This window comes from Passer domesticus, chromosome Z (genome assembly GCF_036417665.1).
Source record: "Passer domesticus isolate bPasDom1 chromosome Z, bPasDom1.hap1, whole genome shotgun sequence".
Lineage (NCBI taxonomy): Eukaryota > Metazoa > Chordata > Aves > Passeriformes > Passeridae > Passer > Passer domesticus.
In genome coordinates, this window is record NC_087512.1 from 59,123,143 (window position 1) to 59,136,402 (window position 13,260).

General features: G+C 33.7%; 1 protein-coding gene across 4 annotated transcripts in view; it reads left to right on the forward strand.

Moving 5' to 3' along the window:
• ADGRV1 (adhesion G protein-coupled receptor V1) overlaps positions 1–13,260 on the forward strand; it is a 283,830-nt gene that overhangs the window by 79,935 nt on the left and 190,635 nt on the right. For all 4 annotated transcript variants that reach the window (XM_064402834.1, XM_064402835.1, XM_064402836.1 and 1 more), the window contains 10 exons: positions 1,943–2,073; positions 2,317–2,416; positions 3,137–3,316; positions 4,789–4,952; positions 5,475–5,568; positions 8,225–8,303; positions 8,885–9,023; positions 9,549–9,690; positions 10,124–10,386; positions 11,853–12,028. In XM_064402834.1, coding sequence (XP_064258904.1) covers positions 1,943–2,073; positions 2,317–2,416; positions 3,137–3,316; positions 4,789–4,952; positions 5,475–5,568; positions 8,225–8,303; positions 8,885–9,023; positions 9,549–9,690; positions 10,124–10,386; positions 11,853–12,028 — 1,468 coding nt within the window. The remainder of the gene's footprint in view (positions 1–1,942; positions 2,074–2,316; positions 2,417–3,136; positions 3,317–4,788; positions 4,953–5,474; positions 5,569–8,224; positions 8,304–8,884; positions 9,024–9,548; positions 9,691–10,123; positions 10,387–11,852; positions 12,029–13,260) is intronic.

A 13,260-nucleotide genomic window follows, 5' to 3' on the forward strand; every position in this document is an offset into this window, starting at 1 on the left:
GTATGTTCTGTGATGCTACTAAAGTATTTTCTGTCAGATATTTATTCTGTCAAATATTTACTGTTTGCAAATAAATACTATGCAATGGATGTGCAAAATCCTCAAGCAGAATAAACAGATTTCAGGGCAGTGTTAAATACAGTGTTAAATAAGGCTAAATAATTAGCCTTAAATGATGTGTAAAATTAGCCCTCAGGGAACCTGTAAATTGTCAGTATGTCCTCAGATATCTGACTGTAGAAGCAGAATTCTTGTAATGTCAATAAATTTTGAATTCCTTTGTTCTTTTAGAACTAGTGTTAGGCAACTTAAAACAAGGCTTAAATTAAGTTTGAAATAATGAGACTGATAACATACTAATGCTACGTATTGGAAAATTGGTGTACAGTTTTTTTCTACTTCTTTGCAATTTTATTTTTCAATTCATTAAGGTCTTTTGAAGTTTGTTGTTTACATCTATCTCATGCATAGCTAATATATTGGCATCTCTCAAATATTTCCTTACCAAACAGAGAACATGTCTAGAAAGTGATCATTTTTTTTCTTCTTGTTTTAAATATACAATACTTTCCTGCAGTATAATAATTCAGTGTTCTTTCAGTTACATGATCAGTCAGAGTAATTGTGCTGCTCAATTCTGTATGCCATGGACTAAGAACATAACCTAAGAACATAACCTAACACCACCTCTTCTCTTTCCTTTTCACAGATGTATCTCAGTGTTTCTCAATAGGATAGCTTTTAAGTGTGTACATAACACAAACTAAACAACAGGAAAAAAAATTCAAATCAATTTATAGCAGTACTAAGAAAGTAATTTTCAGTTAATTGACGATGGACCTAAGCTTTCATGATGATTTCCAAGCACCTCAATATTATAAATTTCTGTGTATTTCATGTCCTTGAAATCGAATTCCACACTTATATACTGGCAAACTTCCATTCTGTGAACTGGGAAAATGCTGTTGACATACAGATGCAATACACTTACGTATTATAAATAAATATCTCTACTCTAATGGGAATATATTGCATAATTTTATAAATGTTACCTGCTGATCAATTTCATATTATTACAATATATAATTTTACATGCACATATTAAAAATATTTAATTTTATGCCAAATATTTATTTTGTATAAATGCATGTAGATATTTCATTCTTTATAATAATGGAAGTTTTCTTAGTTTTTCAAAACTTTTTGAAGAGCTTACTCTTTAAGTGACCATTTGGTTAAATATTATAAATGTGGAAAAATACCAAAATTACATCATACCAATGCATGTTTTCATTTGATACTTACTATCTATGAAATTATAATAAATTATTAAAAATTAATTTTAAAATATCAAAATTACTGTCCTTTTAATATTTAGAATTGGCTTTTTTTTTCCTGGATGTTTCTAACATCCAGAAACTTTTGTACAAACTTAACATTTGTAAATTCAAAACTCACATAAATGGACCTTGCAGGTAACTGCAAGCATTTTTCTACATGCACTATTTGTAGTCACAAGACTCTGCAGACATTAGGAACATTTCTGTTTCTTGCCAGTTAGCTGCTTAGAAAACTGTGTAAGAACTGTGTGTAGAGGATTTATTTTGTGTGTAGTTCACAAACAGATACTGCTCTTTGCTTTGTGTGTGTTTTGATAGTAGTTATACATATATACCAGGTTCCTTTATATTTTGATAGTTCTTTCTGGGAACGAACTAAATTCATAAAAACCCATGAGAAAGAGTTCAAATTTGTGAGGGTTTTGTTTCAATATTAAAAAAAAAAAAAGTAGTACGTAACTACTGGGAAGCTCACTATTAAAAATATTAAGGTTTTACATAAAAAATGCTTAAACTGTGATTATTTTTTTTTGTTTTCATTTTAATAGTTGAATTGTAGAAGAAGAAACCCCAAAGTATTGCATTTTGTCCTTTATTCCTAGGAGAACAACTGCAATTCCATGTTGTAAGAACTGCCCCAGGACTGGGAAATGTTACTGTTGAGTGGAAGATAGTTGGACATAACGTAGAACAAAATTTTGAATACTGTTCTGGAATTCTCATTTTTCCTGAGGTGAGTCCATAAGAAAATCTATATGGCTACAAGAGAATATTGTAATTTGAAGTGAGCTGACAGAACAAGTATGCTTTTAAAGCAATCTTCCTTATCTTGATATGATTAAACAGCCGGGAGTTTGTAGTTTTCAGTATTTAACTTGACATTTCTTAAAAGTATTGCTCAAAATACATATGATAGAGTGGTATTACTTGTGCTCTGTACACTAATGACTAATCAGTTTATCAATAACATTTATAGGGAATATTGAATACAACATTATATGTCCACTTGCTGGATGACCATATTCCAGAAGAAAAAGAAGAATACCGGATCATCCTATACAACATCAAAACAGAAGGTAATGCAGAACTACAGACGGCTATATGTGCTATATCTAAAATTGCTATTTAGTAGTGTAGTAGCTTTGTGTATATTAAACCATTTCATTAAATCATTAGGACTGTAAATATTGAAAATGTTGCAAACGATGCAAAATTTGTTCATATTTTATTGAAACAGGCTTGATGCGTCTGTGTGTTTTTGTATACATATGGTACCGTCATCATAAAATAAATTGATATAATCTTTTTAAACAATCTTTAATTTTTTATTTATTTAATTTTTAAATTTTTTAAATTATTTAATTAATTAAATTAATTTTTAAATTTAATTTAAAAAATCTGTCTCTCTGATCTGTCTCTGAATTAGACGAGGTCAGAATATTTTATTCCTTCATTGAAATTATAATGGGAAAAGAAGCATGAGACCACATTCCTTCTTGAATATCCTTTGTTAAACTGGAATTAGTGTCTAAACACTAAACTAACTTGACATGGGTGGTGTTGCTGATAGGTGCCTTGCCAACTTGCCATATTTTCTTTGCTCTTGTGCTTGTTAAAGAATGCAATTACATATACATTCCACACAATCTGTAAAATTCAGTGAGCATGTAATGTGTTTTGTTTGATTTCATTTGCAGTATTACTGACTGTCATTTGTACATAGAAAAAGCAGTAATGTAAGACAAAACTTGATTTACCTAACACAATTAACTGTAGTCCATTGATTCTTTTTGCAGGTGTTTCGCCTTCTGGTGCTGCTGTTTTGGATAGTCAAGGCTATGAAGCCGTTCTGACGGTAGAAGCTAGTGATGAACCACATGGAGTACTGAATTTTGCTTCTCCATCCAGGGTAGTTTTACTTGCAGAGGAAAACAAAACAGTTCAACTTTTTATTAACAGAGAATTTGGATCTTTAGGTTTGTATAACATCTCCAAGAAAAATTAAATTTTGTTTTCAAAATCATTACACAAATGAAAGCCATGACAGAGAGGCTAGAAATTCTGGAAAATTTTGGATACAATTGATGCTTTCAGAACTTCTAGGCTCTTTACTGCCTTGAAAACTAAGTTTTAACTAAAAATGAAATGAAACCATTGCCTTTAATTCCCAGCAAGGGATCTGGGAGCTATGACATAGCTAGTTGGCTGTTGGGTTATACTTTTATGTCCAGCAAATCTGTCTTGAACTGTCTGTCCAGAAAAAATTAAAAAAAAAAAAAAAAAAAGGGAAAAGGAATTTGTATGGAATTATAATTTCCACAACATCCCCTCTATAAACTTTCAGAATCTGACAGTTTAGGAGTATCCCATGTTAAAAATTGCATTGATGCCTCTGAATTCAGTTTATGGCTCTCCTAAGAATTCTGTATTTCTTTTTAATTCAATTTTCCTTTTAAAATCAGATTAAGTAGTACTAACTAATGCACTGTGTGCCAAAATATTTTTTTTGTTTTTTTTTTTTTCCCTGAGTAGTTTGACTTCCATTGAGAGGTAACATGCATAATCATTTTCTATTAACATTTTTAGGCTATATTTAGACCTCTGTTAAAATCTCTCTTTTGTTTTTTTTCTCTGTTTTGAGGTGAAGTGATCAGTTGAAACAAACATTCAAGATCTGGGCACACTACAGATTTGTAGAGGAATTTAAATGTAATTTCTTTGTTTTCCCATTTCTTTTTTAATGTCAATCAGTATGTAAATTACCTTTCGAACACTGCTTAGGAAAATATTAATGTATTCTAAGTTCCTGTTGTAAATGTAAAATGTCTCAATTGAATTCCATCTGTAGTTATTAAAATGAAGATTGTTTTATACCTTACGTTTTATTTCATACAGATAACTTCGAATTTCATTTGTCATTTTATCTCCAGGATCACTCTCTTTAAATTTGCAATTTGACTTACTATGGCAGATTTGTGAGATTGGCTTTGCAATTAAAAAAAAAAAGTCTAGCTTTCCCTCTAGTAAAATTTATCAGTATGTCCTGAAATTTTTATTCTCTGTAAACATTTATGTCAGTCTGTCTGGGAAGGAAACTAAATTTAGGACTTTCCTTAGAGCCTTTCTTAGGCATCGGTCATTCCTGAAACACTCTACTTCCCTTGACACCAAACCTGGTATTAATAATACATTAGATGTCCCAGGTATGTAATATAATACTTGCAGTTCACAGCACCTCAAATATATGAATACATTGGGTTCTACTGCTTTCTGAGTCCTGTGATCTTGGACAAATTATTAGTGTTTTAATCCTGTGGTTTGTAGTTAGGCTTTCCCTTTTTTCAGTGTGCATTTGGTCTCTTTTCTTTGTCTATTCTAGTGAACATTACATAAGAATAGAAAAAAAGTGAAAAAAAAAAATGAAAAAAGTTTGTCACCTTTTAAACAGGTGCTATCAATATTACATATGCCACAGTTCCAGGACTGGTCTCCCTAAGTAATCAGACAGAGGGGATCTTGGCTGAACCAGGAGCTGATTATGTAACTGTTTCTGACTCAGTGATTTTGAAAGAAGGAGAAACGTCAGCTGCCATAAATGTTACTATTCTAGAGGTAAATGCTATATCCTTTCACTCTATACTTATTGATATGACAATCAAAAGGAATATTGTGGAACCTGAATCTTGCATGCTGTAGTATTTGAAGCTATCAATTTTATGGTAATTTAGAAAGACTGCTTTGGACCTTACTGATAAAATCACAGAAGGACAAATAAAAACAGAAGACAGTGCTACTTATACTTAAGTGAAATTTGACTCTCTCATTGAGTCTTTATTTTCTGGTATTCAGATCAGTGTCATTCATTGCTTTATCAGTAGTTGCTCTTTGTGCCTTCAGAATTGAGCAGAAATCTATTTGCATTTAGTTCAGTGTCACCGCAGTCTTTTCCATTAAATGTAATGTTGTGCTTCGTAACTAACATTTTATGTAAAAATGTTCTAGGAAAATGGAAGCATAAATTAATTCTAATATTGCTATAAGGTTAGAGACTTCTAGTGTGTTGCTTTTTGACAAATTCTGTGATTGTTTCTTAAAGAAAATGAAAAGAGAATATACTGGATTTGTGTTTTGTAGGATGATGTACCAGAAGTGCAAGAATTCTTCTTGGTTAATTTAACTTCAGTGGAACTTATAATGAACCATTCAACTTCCTCCCCACCTAGGCTGGGTAAAACAACTTACAAGCAATTATGATTAATTTTATTTTTTTATCAGTTGAATGCACATCATATTACTCTGGCATATCATTATTGCGCTTGTTGCTTCCCCAATAAGCCAAAATGAGACAGGGTATTCTGCAAAAATTATTGTAGAATATCAAACATAGTAATTTTTACACTGGCTTATTACTTTTTAAAGCCTTGTAAAAATTATAAGACAATTTTCACAGAGAGTTATTTAGTAATTACCAGTTGGAGAACACAGTTATCTCAAAATTTATGTTGGCAATGTGTGAATGTGATTTTTATTTCCAAGTAAATGACAGAAACAAATATGTGCAAAGAATTCCTTCAAGTAGTTCCTTTGGTCAGTCTTTCAAAAGTATCTTTTTATTACTTTTTATCAGATTTACTTTTAGGAGTCATGATCTATTGTGTTCCTACTCTTCCACAGAACTTCCTTAATTCCTTACTGACCGAGTTGCTCATTCTGCTGCTGAACTCAGTAGCACAGCTGCCATTGGCTTTTAAGACAGTTGGGGTATCCTGTGACAACATTGACTAATTATGTGATTATTTCTAACATCTTCTATGACTCTTTTTCCCTTTCTTTGCATGCGTATTGAAATGACAGAATTTATTCGTTACAGACTGAAAGGTAACTTGCAAGACTGATTGCTGCTGTATAGACACTGAGCTGTGATTAGTTGAGTTTAACATTTAAATCATAGAAAGAGTAACATTAAAGTATAAAGGATTTCCTGATTTAAATTGTGCTGAGTGTGGTATAATCTTAACTTCTGCCATATGTGATTAGCAGTCTGAGTATGACCATTTGACTCTGATGTACTTAGGATGATCAGATAATAGTTTTAATCAATGAGGCAAAGTTTTGTCCTCATTATAAAATGTTGCAATTAATTCTTTTATCAGACTATTTTCTAATCTTCTTTTCCCTTTCTGTGTATTTCTTTGTTATGACTGAGAATTCAAATCCTTGTTGGTGCAGTGCATTTGTTTACAATTTAACAATCCCGTACCCCGTAGAAAATCTTTAATATAATTCTAGGTGTCTAATATCAAAAGTGACGGGAATCCTGCACGTGATACTGATGTGCAGTTAATCGTATCCATCTGGAATATATCATAAATGCTGTCCCTGTCTTAGCCATGTGCATTTAATATGTGGTGTAGGTCTGGGATGTCTGTGACATACAGTTAAACAAATAGAATTTAAGTGACCTTTATTTCTGATCTGAGACTTCATGGATATGGAGCAGAAGCAGGAAACATAAAGGACAGTTCTCTTTTCTTCATGCTGCTCTTGCTCCATCCCATCATCTAGAACAGGTGGAAGAAAAAGCCCAACTCTAGTACAAAAGTGCAAGGAATTAAGAAAAGGGAAAATGTTTGATCCTTGAGAATGATGAAAGAAAAATGAATAAACGTAATGGATGGAAGAAAGAATTAAGATAGGGTAAAATGGCAGGAGGTCATCAGGAGAGAGGAAAGATGCCAGATATGAAATAAGAGGTCTGATGTTGAAACCGAAGTATTATAGATCTTGAATGAATTGGTCAGACTATGTGACATAAGGAAAAACACCAGTTAGGAATTTGAAGAGTCTACATGCACAGTAATCCCTATGGGTTTCTAAACCTTTCTGCTGTCCATGTGGAGGTCTTACAGCTGCTGTTCATGTTCATCACTATCTCATAGCGTCAGTTTTGGATTCAAGGCAGTGATCTTTTATTAAGTTTTATCTCATTTAATAGAAATACCTCTGATGGATCTAAAATAGTATATTTACTAGAGATTTAGTGAAGTTAATTTGTTTTGTAGAAATTGTCAGTTTTCATTTCTTTACAATTTTTATTAAAATTAAACTGATGAAAATTGAGGTATTCATGTGATGCTGTTTAAACAAAATCAGGCATTATTTTCTCAGAAGAATCAAGTTCTGACTGCCAAGTTCTGGGCTATGAAATCAGTGGAAATTGCTGGCATTAATTTATTATTCAGTATTTTCACAGAGAAATACATCCAATCCAATAATCTTGCGAAGTTACTGTGAATATAATATGGTTTTATGTAATAATAGAACCTTGCAATACATTAACTAAAAGAAAATTAATAATTGTTTCTTTATAGCAGAATCTGTGGTGTGTGCCATTAAGATTTATTATCAGCACTGAAACATTAATATGAGATGATATACTGGATCTTTTATTATTCTTTTTTACTCATTTTCCCTCCAATATTCAGAATGGCACTGTCTGTAAAACACTAAATAACATCATAAGAAAAAAAACCAGTGAATTAAGACTTGATGAATCTTGCTTTTGTCATTTTCTACTTTTTCTGTTCTATGAGTTTTCTTCAGTTTTTTTCTTTTCTTTTTTCTTTTTTACATACATAAAATGTAAGGGTGGTATTCAAGGCCCTGTGTTGCAGTTCTAATAGAAAGCTAGTAAGAACAGATTTTCTTCAAGCTTTCCAAGTATCTGGTTCACTTAATTTTCTCCTCCACATTTTGGAAATGGAAAATTATGTTTTTCTTCTACGAAATTAGTAAAGATATAAAGAAATGCTTCTGTTATTCTTCAGAATAATGAAAATGAACTCTATTGTTCTGACATACTTGTTTTCTGTTTTCTCTTTTAGGTGTGGAAGGTTTAGCTTCTCAAATTATTATCGACGCTAATGATGGAGTAAGCGGAGTAGTTGAATGGGAAAGTACCAAGTAAGTCTTGTCAGCTTGAGGAACTCCCTGTGGGAGTTAATGATTAGTGTTGTCCAACTATTTCCATTTTCAGTTAACAGTAAAACTCCTATTAATAATAGAAACAGATCATTGAGCTGTATTACATATTACTCAGTTCAGTGGAACTGAAAGATAATGCCCAGACTAGAAAGCAACATTTACTCAGAAATCTCATGCTACCATGTATTTATTTTTACTATTGTCCTTTGGTATTGTGGATTTCCATCACTCCCTCAAGCCTCCATCCAGTGCCTCAGCTCAGCATCTGTGTAAGCATGCACATTGACATCTCCTAGATCTTTATCTCTGATTCCCAGGAGCTAGGAAAAAGGAATCCATGCTCATAGACAGGCTTAATCTAGTTCAATTCCATTTTGATAAGAAAAAGAAAAGGTATAATGGTTGCATTAGACAAGTGGTAATGATGCTTTGTTGTAGTAGTGACTTTTTCTTAAAAGGTAGAGGGAATGATTTAAAATTAAAATATAACAATTATCTACCATCTTATTAAAAAACGTGCTCAGTGAGCACTGAGAATTTGTCTTGGTTTTTTGTTTTAGTTTTGAAGTTAATGAAACTCACGGGAATCTGACAATAATGGCATACCGAAACAAAGGATCATATGGAAACGTGTCTGTGTTTTTTTATGCCCAAAATTTGGAGGCACAGCTGGGTTTGGATTTTAATGTGGTCTCAAGGGTAAGAAGAAAATTTTAAATCTAATAGTTTTCATTTATTCAACTGCCTCAAATGCACATCATCTTATTTATTCTGCAGAATGGTCATTAGTGCAGCTAGATTTCTCAACTTTTTTCAGTTGCTCTGATCATCTGAATAGAGATAGATTTAGTCATCTTATTTTACTCTTTCTTCCTTATTTAATACTGAAGCATTCTTAAATATAAGACACATTTTAAACTTTGAAACATCTATTTCAAGTACAGTTTTGCTTAGACAAGAGAATATAAGATTTCGTGTAAGTTTTAATATTTTTTGTAAAAGAACTTTAAAAGTGAATTGCTCTTGTTTGTCGTCACTCTACAATGTGCTAAACTATTTTACTATTTTGCTTCTTTTTCAGTCAATTTATAAGAGACATAGAAATTACTCTTCCTGCCTCTTCTTTCCTCCTTATTGAAGGCAATTCTGCTTAATCTTAGTTTAAAATTTCTGTATGCATTATCAGCTATTGAATATTCAATGCTTTCTGTGTTTCAATGCTAGACTCTTTTTTTTGCTGATGGAGAAAGGACTAAATCTGTTGTTGTTGTGATTTGTGATGATGATATTCCTGAAGGTGTTGAGAAGTTCCAGTTAATTCTAACGAATCCATCATTTGGCCTGGAATTAGGGGAGAACACAACAGGTAAAACTTAGTTTTGATGTTCTCATTCTTCAGAATTGTATCTCAGTCACTTTAATTTAATTCTTCTGAATAATCATGTTTTAGAAAACACCAGTGTACTCCTATGGTAAATTAATAATCTCATTTGGAATTTCTTAAACATTGCTGTGAAAAATGTAAAGCTAACAAAATAATATGTAAAATAAGGAATCAGAAAATGCAAAAGCTGGATGTTTTAACAAGATTGTCTAGATTCTTCCTTTCTAGAAACCTTCCAAGATAAAGCAAAATACTTACATATTCTGTTAAGTAGTCAGGGACATAAAAGCAATAATATAATTACATTATATAAATAATGGATTTGCGTATATATTTATTTATTTATTTGTGTATGTGTACAATTATATTTTACTATTTTAATTAAAGCATATTTCTATTATTTATTTTTCAAAAGCCACAATTACTATATTTGCCAATGATGATGGACATGGAATTTTGTCATTCAATAACAGTGATCACTTCTTCCTAAGAGAGCAAACAGCTCTCCATCTGATGGAAAGTGTTGCAGTATTAAATATTATTAGAGAACCTCCTCAGGGAATATTTGGAACAGTGTCTGTTCAGTATCTTGTAAGTGAAGTTAATTCTTCAGATCCATCTGTGGATTTGGCCCCTTCTCAAGGATACATTGTGCTGGAGGAGGGAGTCAGATTTAAGGTAATATGGTAGTTGTAACGCAAGAAGTGAAGAAGGCTTTTTTAAAAATTATTTGAAACATTTCAGCAATGTTTGTGTTTTTTCATGTATTAATTTTTTTCTTATGTTTTCCTTAATTCTCAGAATAAACTGAGCTGTGGGAGTGCAGAAAAATTGAATATACTTTTCTGTAGATATTTCTCTCTTTGTAACAGTTCAGATCAACTGGAAACAATGTAAGGGGTATATAGTATGATGTGTGTGGGACCATTTATTTGTATGTGTTCAGCATGTAGCTGTAAGATAAACTTTGACATGCAGTCATAATTTTCTACTGTAAATAATTATGGTAGAATTAAAAACACTATTCCTTTATGTGGCCTGAACTGTTCACCTTTTGCCTTTGCTGCAGCAAAGGCAAAAGGTGAACAGCTTTCAGAGTTTTAGAAATTGAAAATAATTTTTCTGCCAGTATTAATCCCACTGCTTCTGTACTGTCCCCACAAGAATTTCAGCTAGAAAATGAACTATCTTAAGTGTGCAATAACAGGTTAATATATTATGGTTAGGGGATTAGGATCTGGGACAAACCTTTCTTGAAACACAGGTTTTCAGTTTCTGAACCTAAAATGCATTTGACACCTCAGTGATGGCCAGTTTAGCAGATCTGTGAGAAGTAGGGGGTAAAATATTTTTCAATACAGTCTTTAAATATGGTTTATTGAAGAACTAAACAGAGATCTAAAATGTTGTAAGCCCTATTTTAATTCCAGATCTGTCATTACTAAATACTTTTTCTGAGGCAAAACTACATGTACTACTGTAACTTTCACCTCTCTGGGTAATTGAGAGGATGACAGTGGTAACACCTATTTCTTTCTAGACAGTTCTCTGCTGATTTGAGACCATCTTGAGACGATCCTATTCTTATCCACCATGGTGCAGTAGAAGGAATAAAACATCAAGAAGAGAGTATTTCAAATATTTCTCTATTGCCTTTTTTCCTTCTTTGTTCCCAGTACCAGAAGTGTAACTATTCTGTTGCCCATGAGATAGTTCAGTTGACAACTAAAGTAAAGTAAAGTAAACTTGACGGAGCTGTGATAAGGTAGCTGTATGGGGACTGTGTTACCAAGGAATGTGTGGAATAAGTACAAAACAAAAGTATAAAAAAAGGATCAAAACCTGTTACATTTCAGAGAATCTTATGATAAGAGTAAAGAAAGGAAGGGAAGAATAAAAAGAATGTGGGTATCCTCGTGCTAGTGTTGCATTAATGTAGGTCAATAGAGGGATTACTTTAGAACAGCAGCCTGAACTATCCATGCTTTACTCCTGCTTTCTCCAGTTCAAGAGCTGCTGTTGTGCTGCCCTGCTGTCCAGAGATGTACAGAGAGAGAACAGAAACTGCAGCATGTCTTGAATAACATTGTCATTGTTAGCTGTCAAGTCTCAGTAGCTTTCTATGCTTGTTTCTTTCTTGTCAGACACTGCGTATTTCTGCAATCCTGGATGAAGAACCAGAATTGGATGAGCACTTTATTGTCACCCTGTTCAATCCAACTGGAGGAGCCAGACTAGGCACCAGAGTGCAAACTATGATTACAATATTACAGAACCAGGCTCCACTGGGGCTTTTCAGCATCTACACACTTGCAAATAGGTACTAAACCCTGATTCAATTAAAAGGGAGTTTTTTCATATTCATAGAGATGATTTCCCTTTAAAAAAAATTTAGGAATCCAATTGTCAAATTTATGATTTTAAAAATTACACTATTTGTCAAATACCATTACTGCTATACAGAAGAGCAGAAAAACACTTAAAATGGACTATTCACCATAGAAAGGTTGATTTCTCTGTGCCTTTTTTCTTGAAACAGTACTTCATTAGTCCCCAAACATTTCACTAATAGTAATCAATATTACAAATTCCAACCATAAACCAGTATCCCAGGAATCAGAAATTTTCTAATTGACCTATTTATTTGAGCTTGTACAAGATACACCTTCACTCAGGGCTGTTTTCTCAGAACCAAATCAGCCAATCTTACTTGGACAAGCTCAAGAAGTGGCCCTTGGGAATCTTATGAGGTTTAACAAGACCAAGTGCAGAGTGCTGCACCTGGGTCAGAGCAATCCCCAGTGCAGGCTGGGGGATGAACAGATCGAGAGCTGCCCTGCCCCAAAGGACATGGGGATGCTGGTGAGGGGCTGGACATGAGCCAGCCATGGGCGCTTGCAGCCCAGAAAGCCAAATTCATCCTGGGCTGCATCCAAAGCCCTGTGGGCAGCTTTGGAGGGAGGGGGTTCAGACCCTCTGCCCTGCTTTGGTGAGACCCCACCTGCAGAGCTGCCTCCAGCTCTGGGGTCCTCAGCACAGGAAAGACATGGAGCTGTTGGAGCAAGACCAGAGGAGGCCACTCAGTTCGTCAGAGGGATGGAGCACCTGCTCTGAGGAAATGCTGAGAGAATTGGGATTGTTCAGCCTGGAGAAGAGGTGGCTTTGGGCTGACCCAGGTGCGACATTCCAGTACCTAAAGGAAGGCTATCTGAAAGTTGGAGAGGGACTTTTGGCAAGGGCATGTAGTGACAAGAGGGAACGGCTTAAAACTGAGAGACAGTAGGTTTCGATTAAATATCAGGAAGAAATTCTTTACCGTGAGGGTGGTGAGGCACTGGCAAGAGAAGCTGTGGATGCCACATCTCTGTGGGTATTCAAGGTCAGGTTCAATGGAGCTCTGAGCAACCTGAGGATGTCCCTGCTTATGGCAGGAGGGCTAGAACAAGGTGATCTTTAAGGTTCTTTTCAATCCCGCCATTCTATGACTATACTAGTCTCTGATATGGAATGTTTTCAGAAATCATTCAGCTTTACCCATATAGTTGTGTGTCA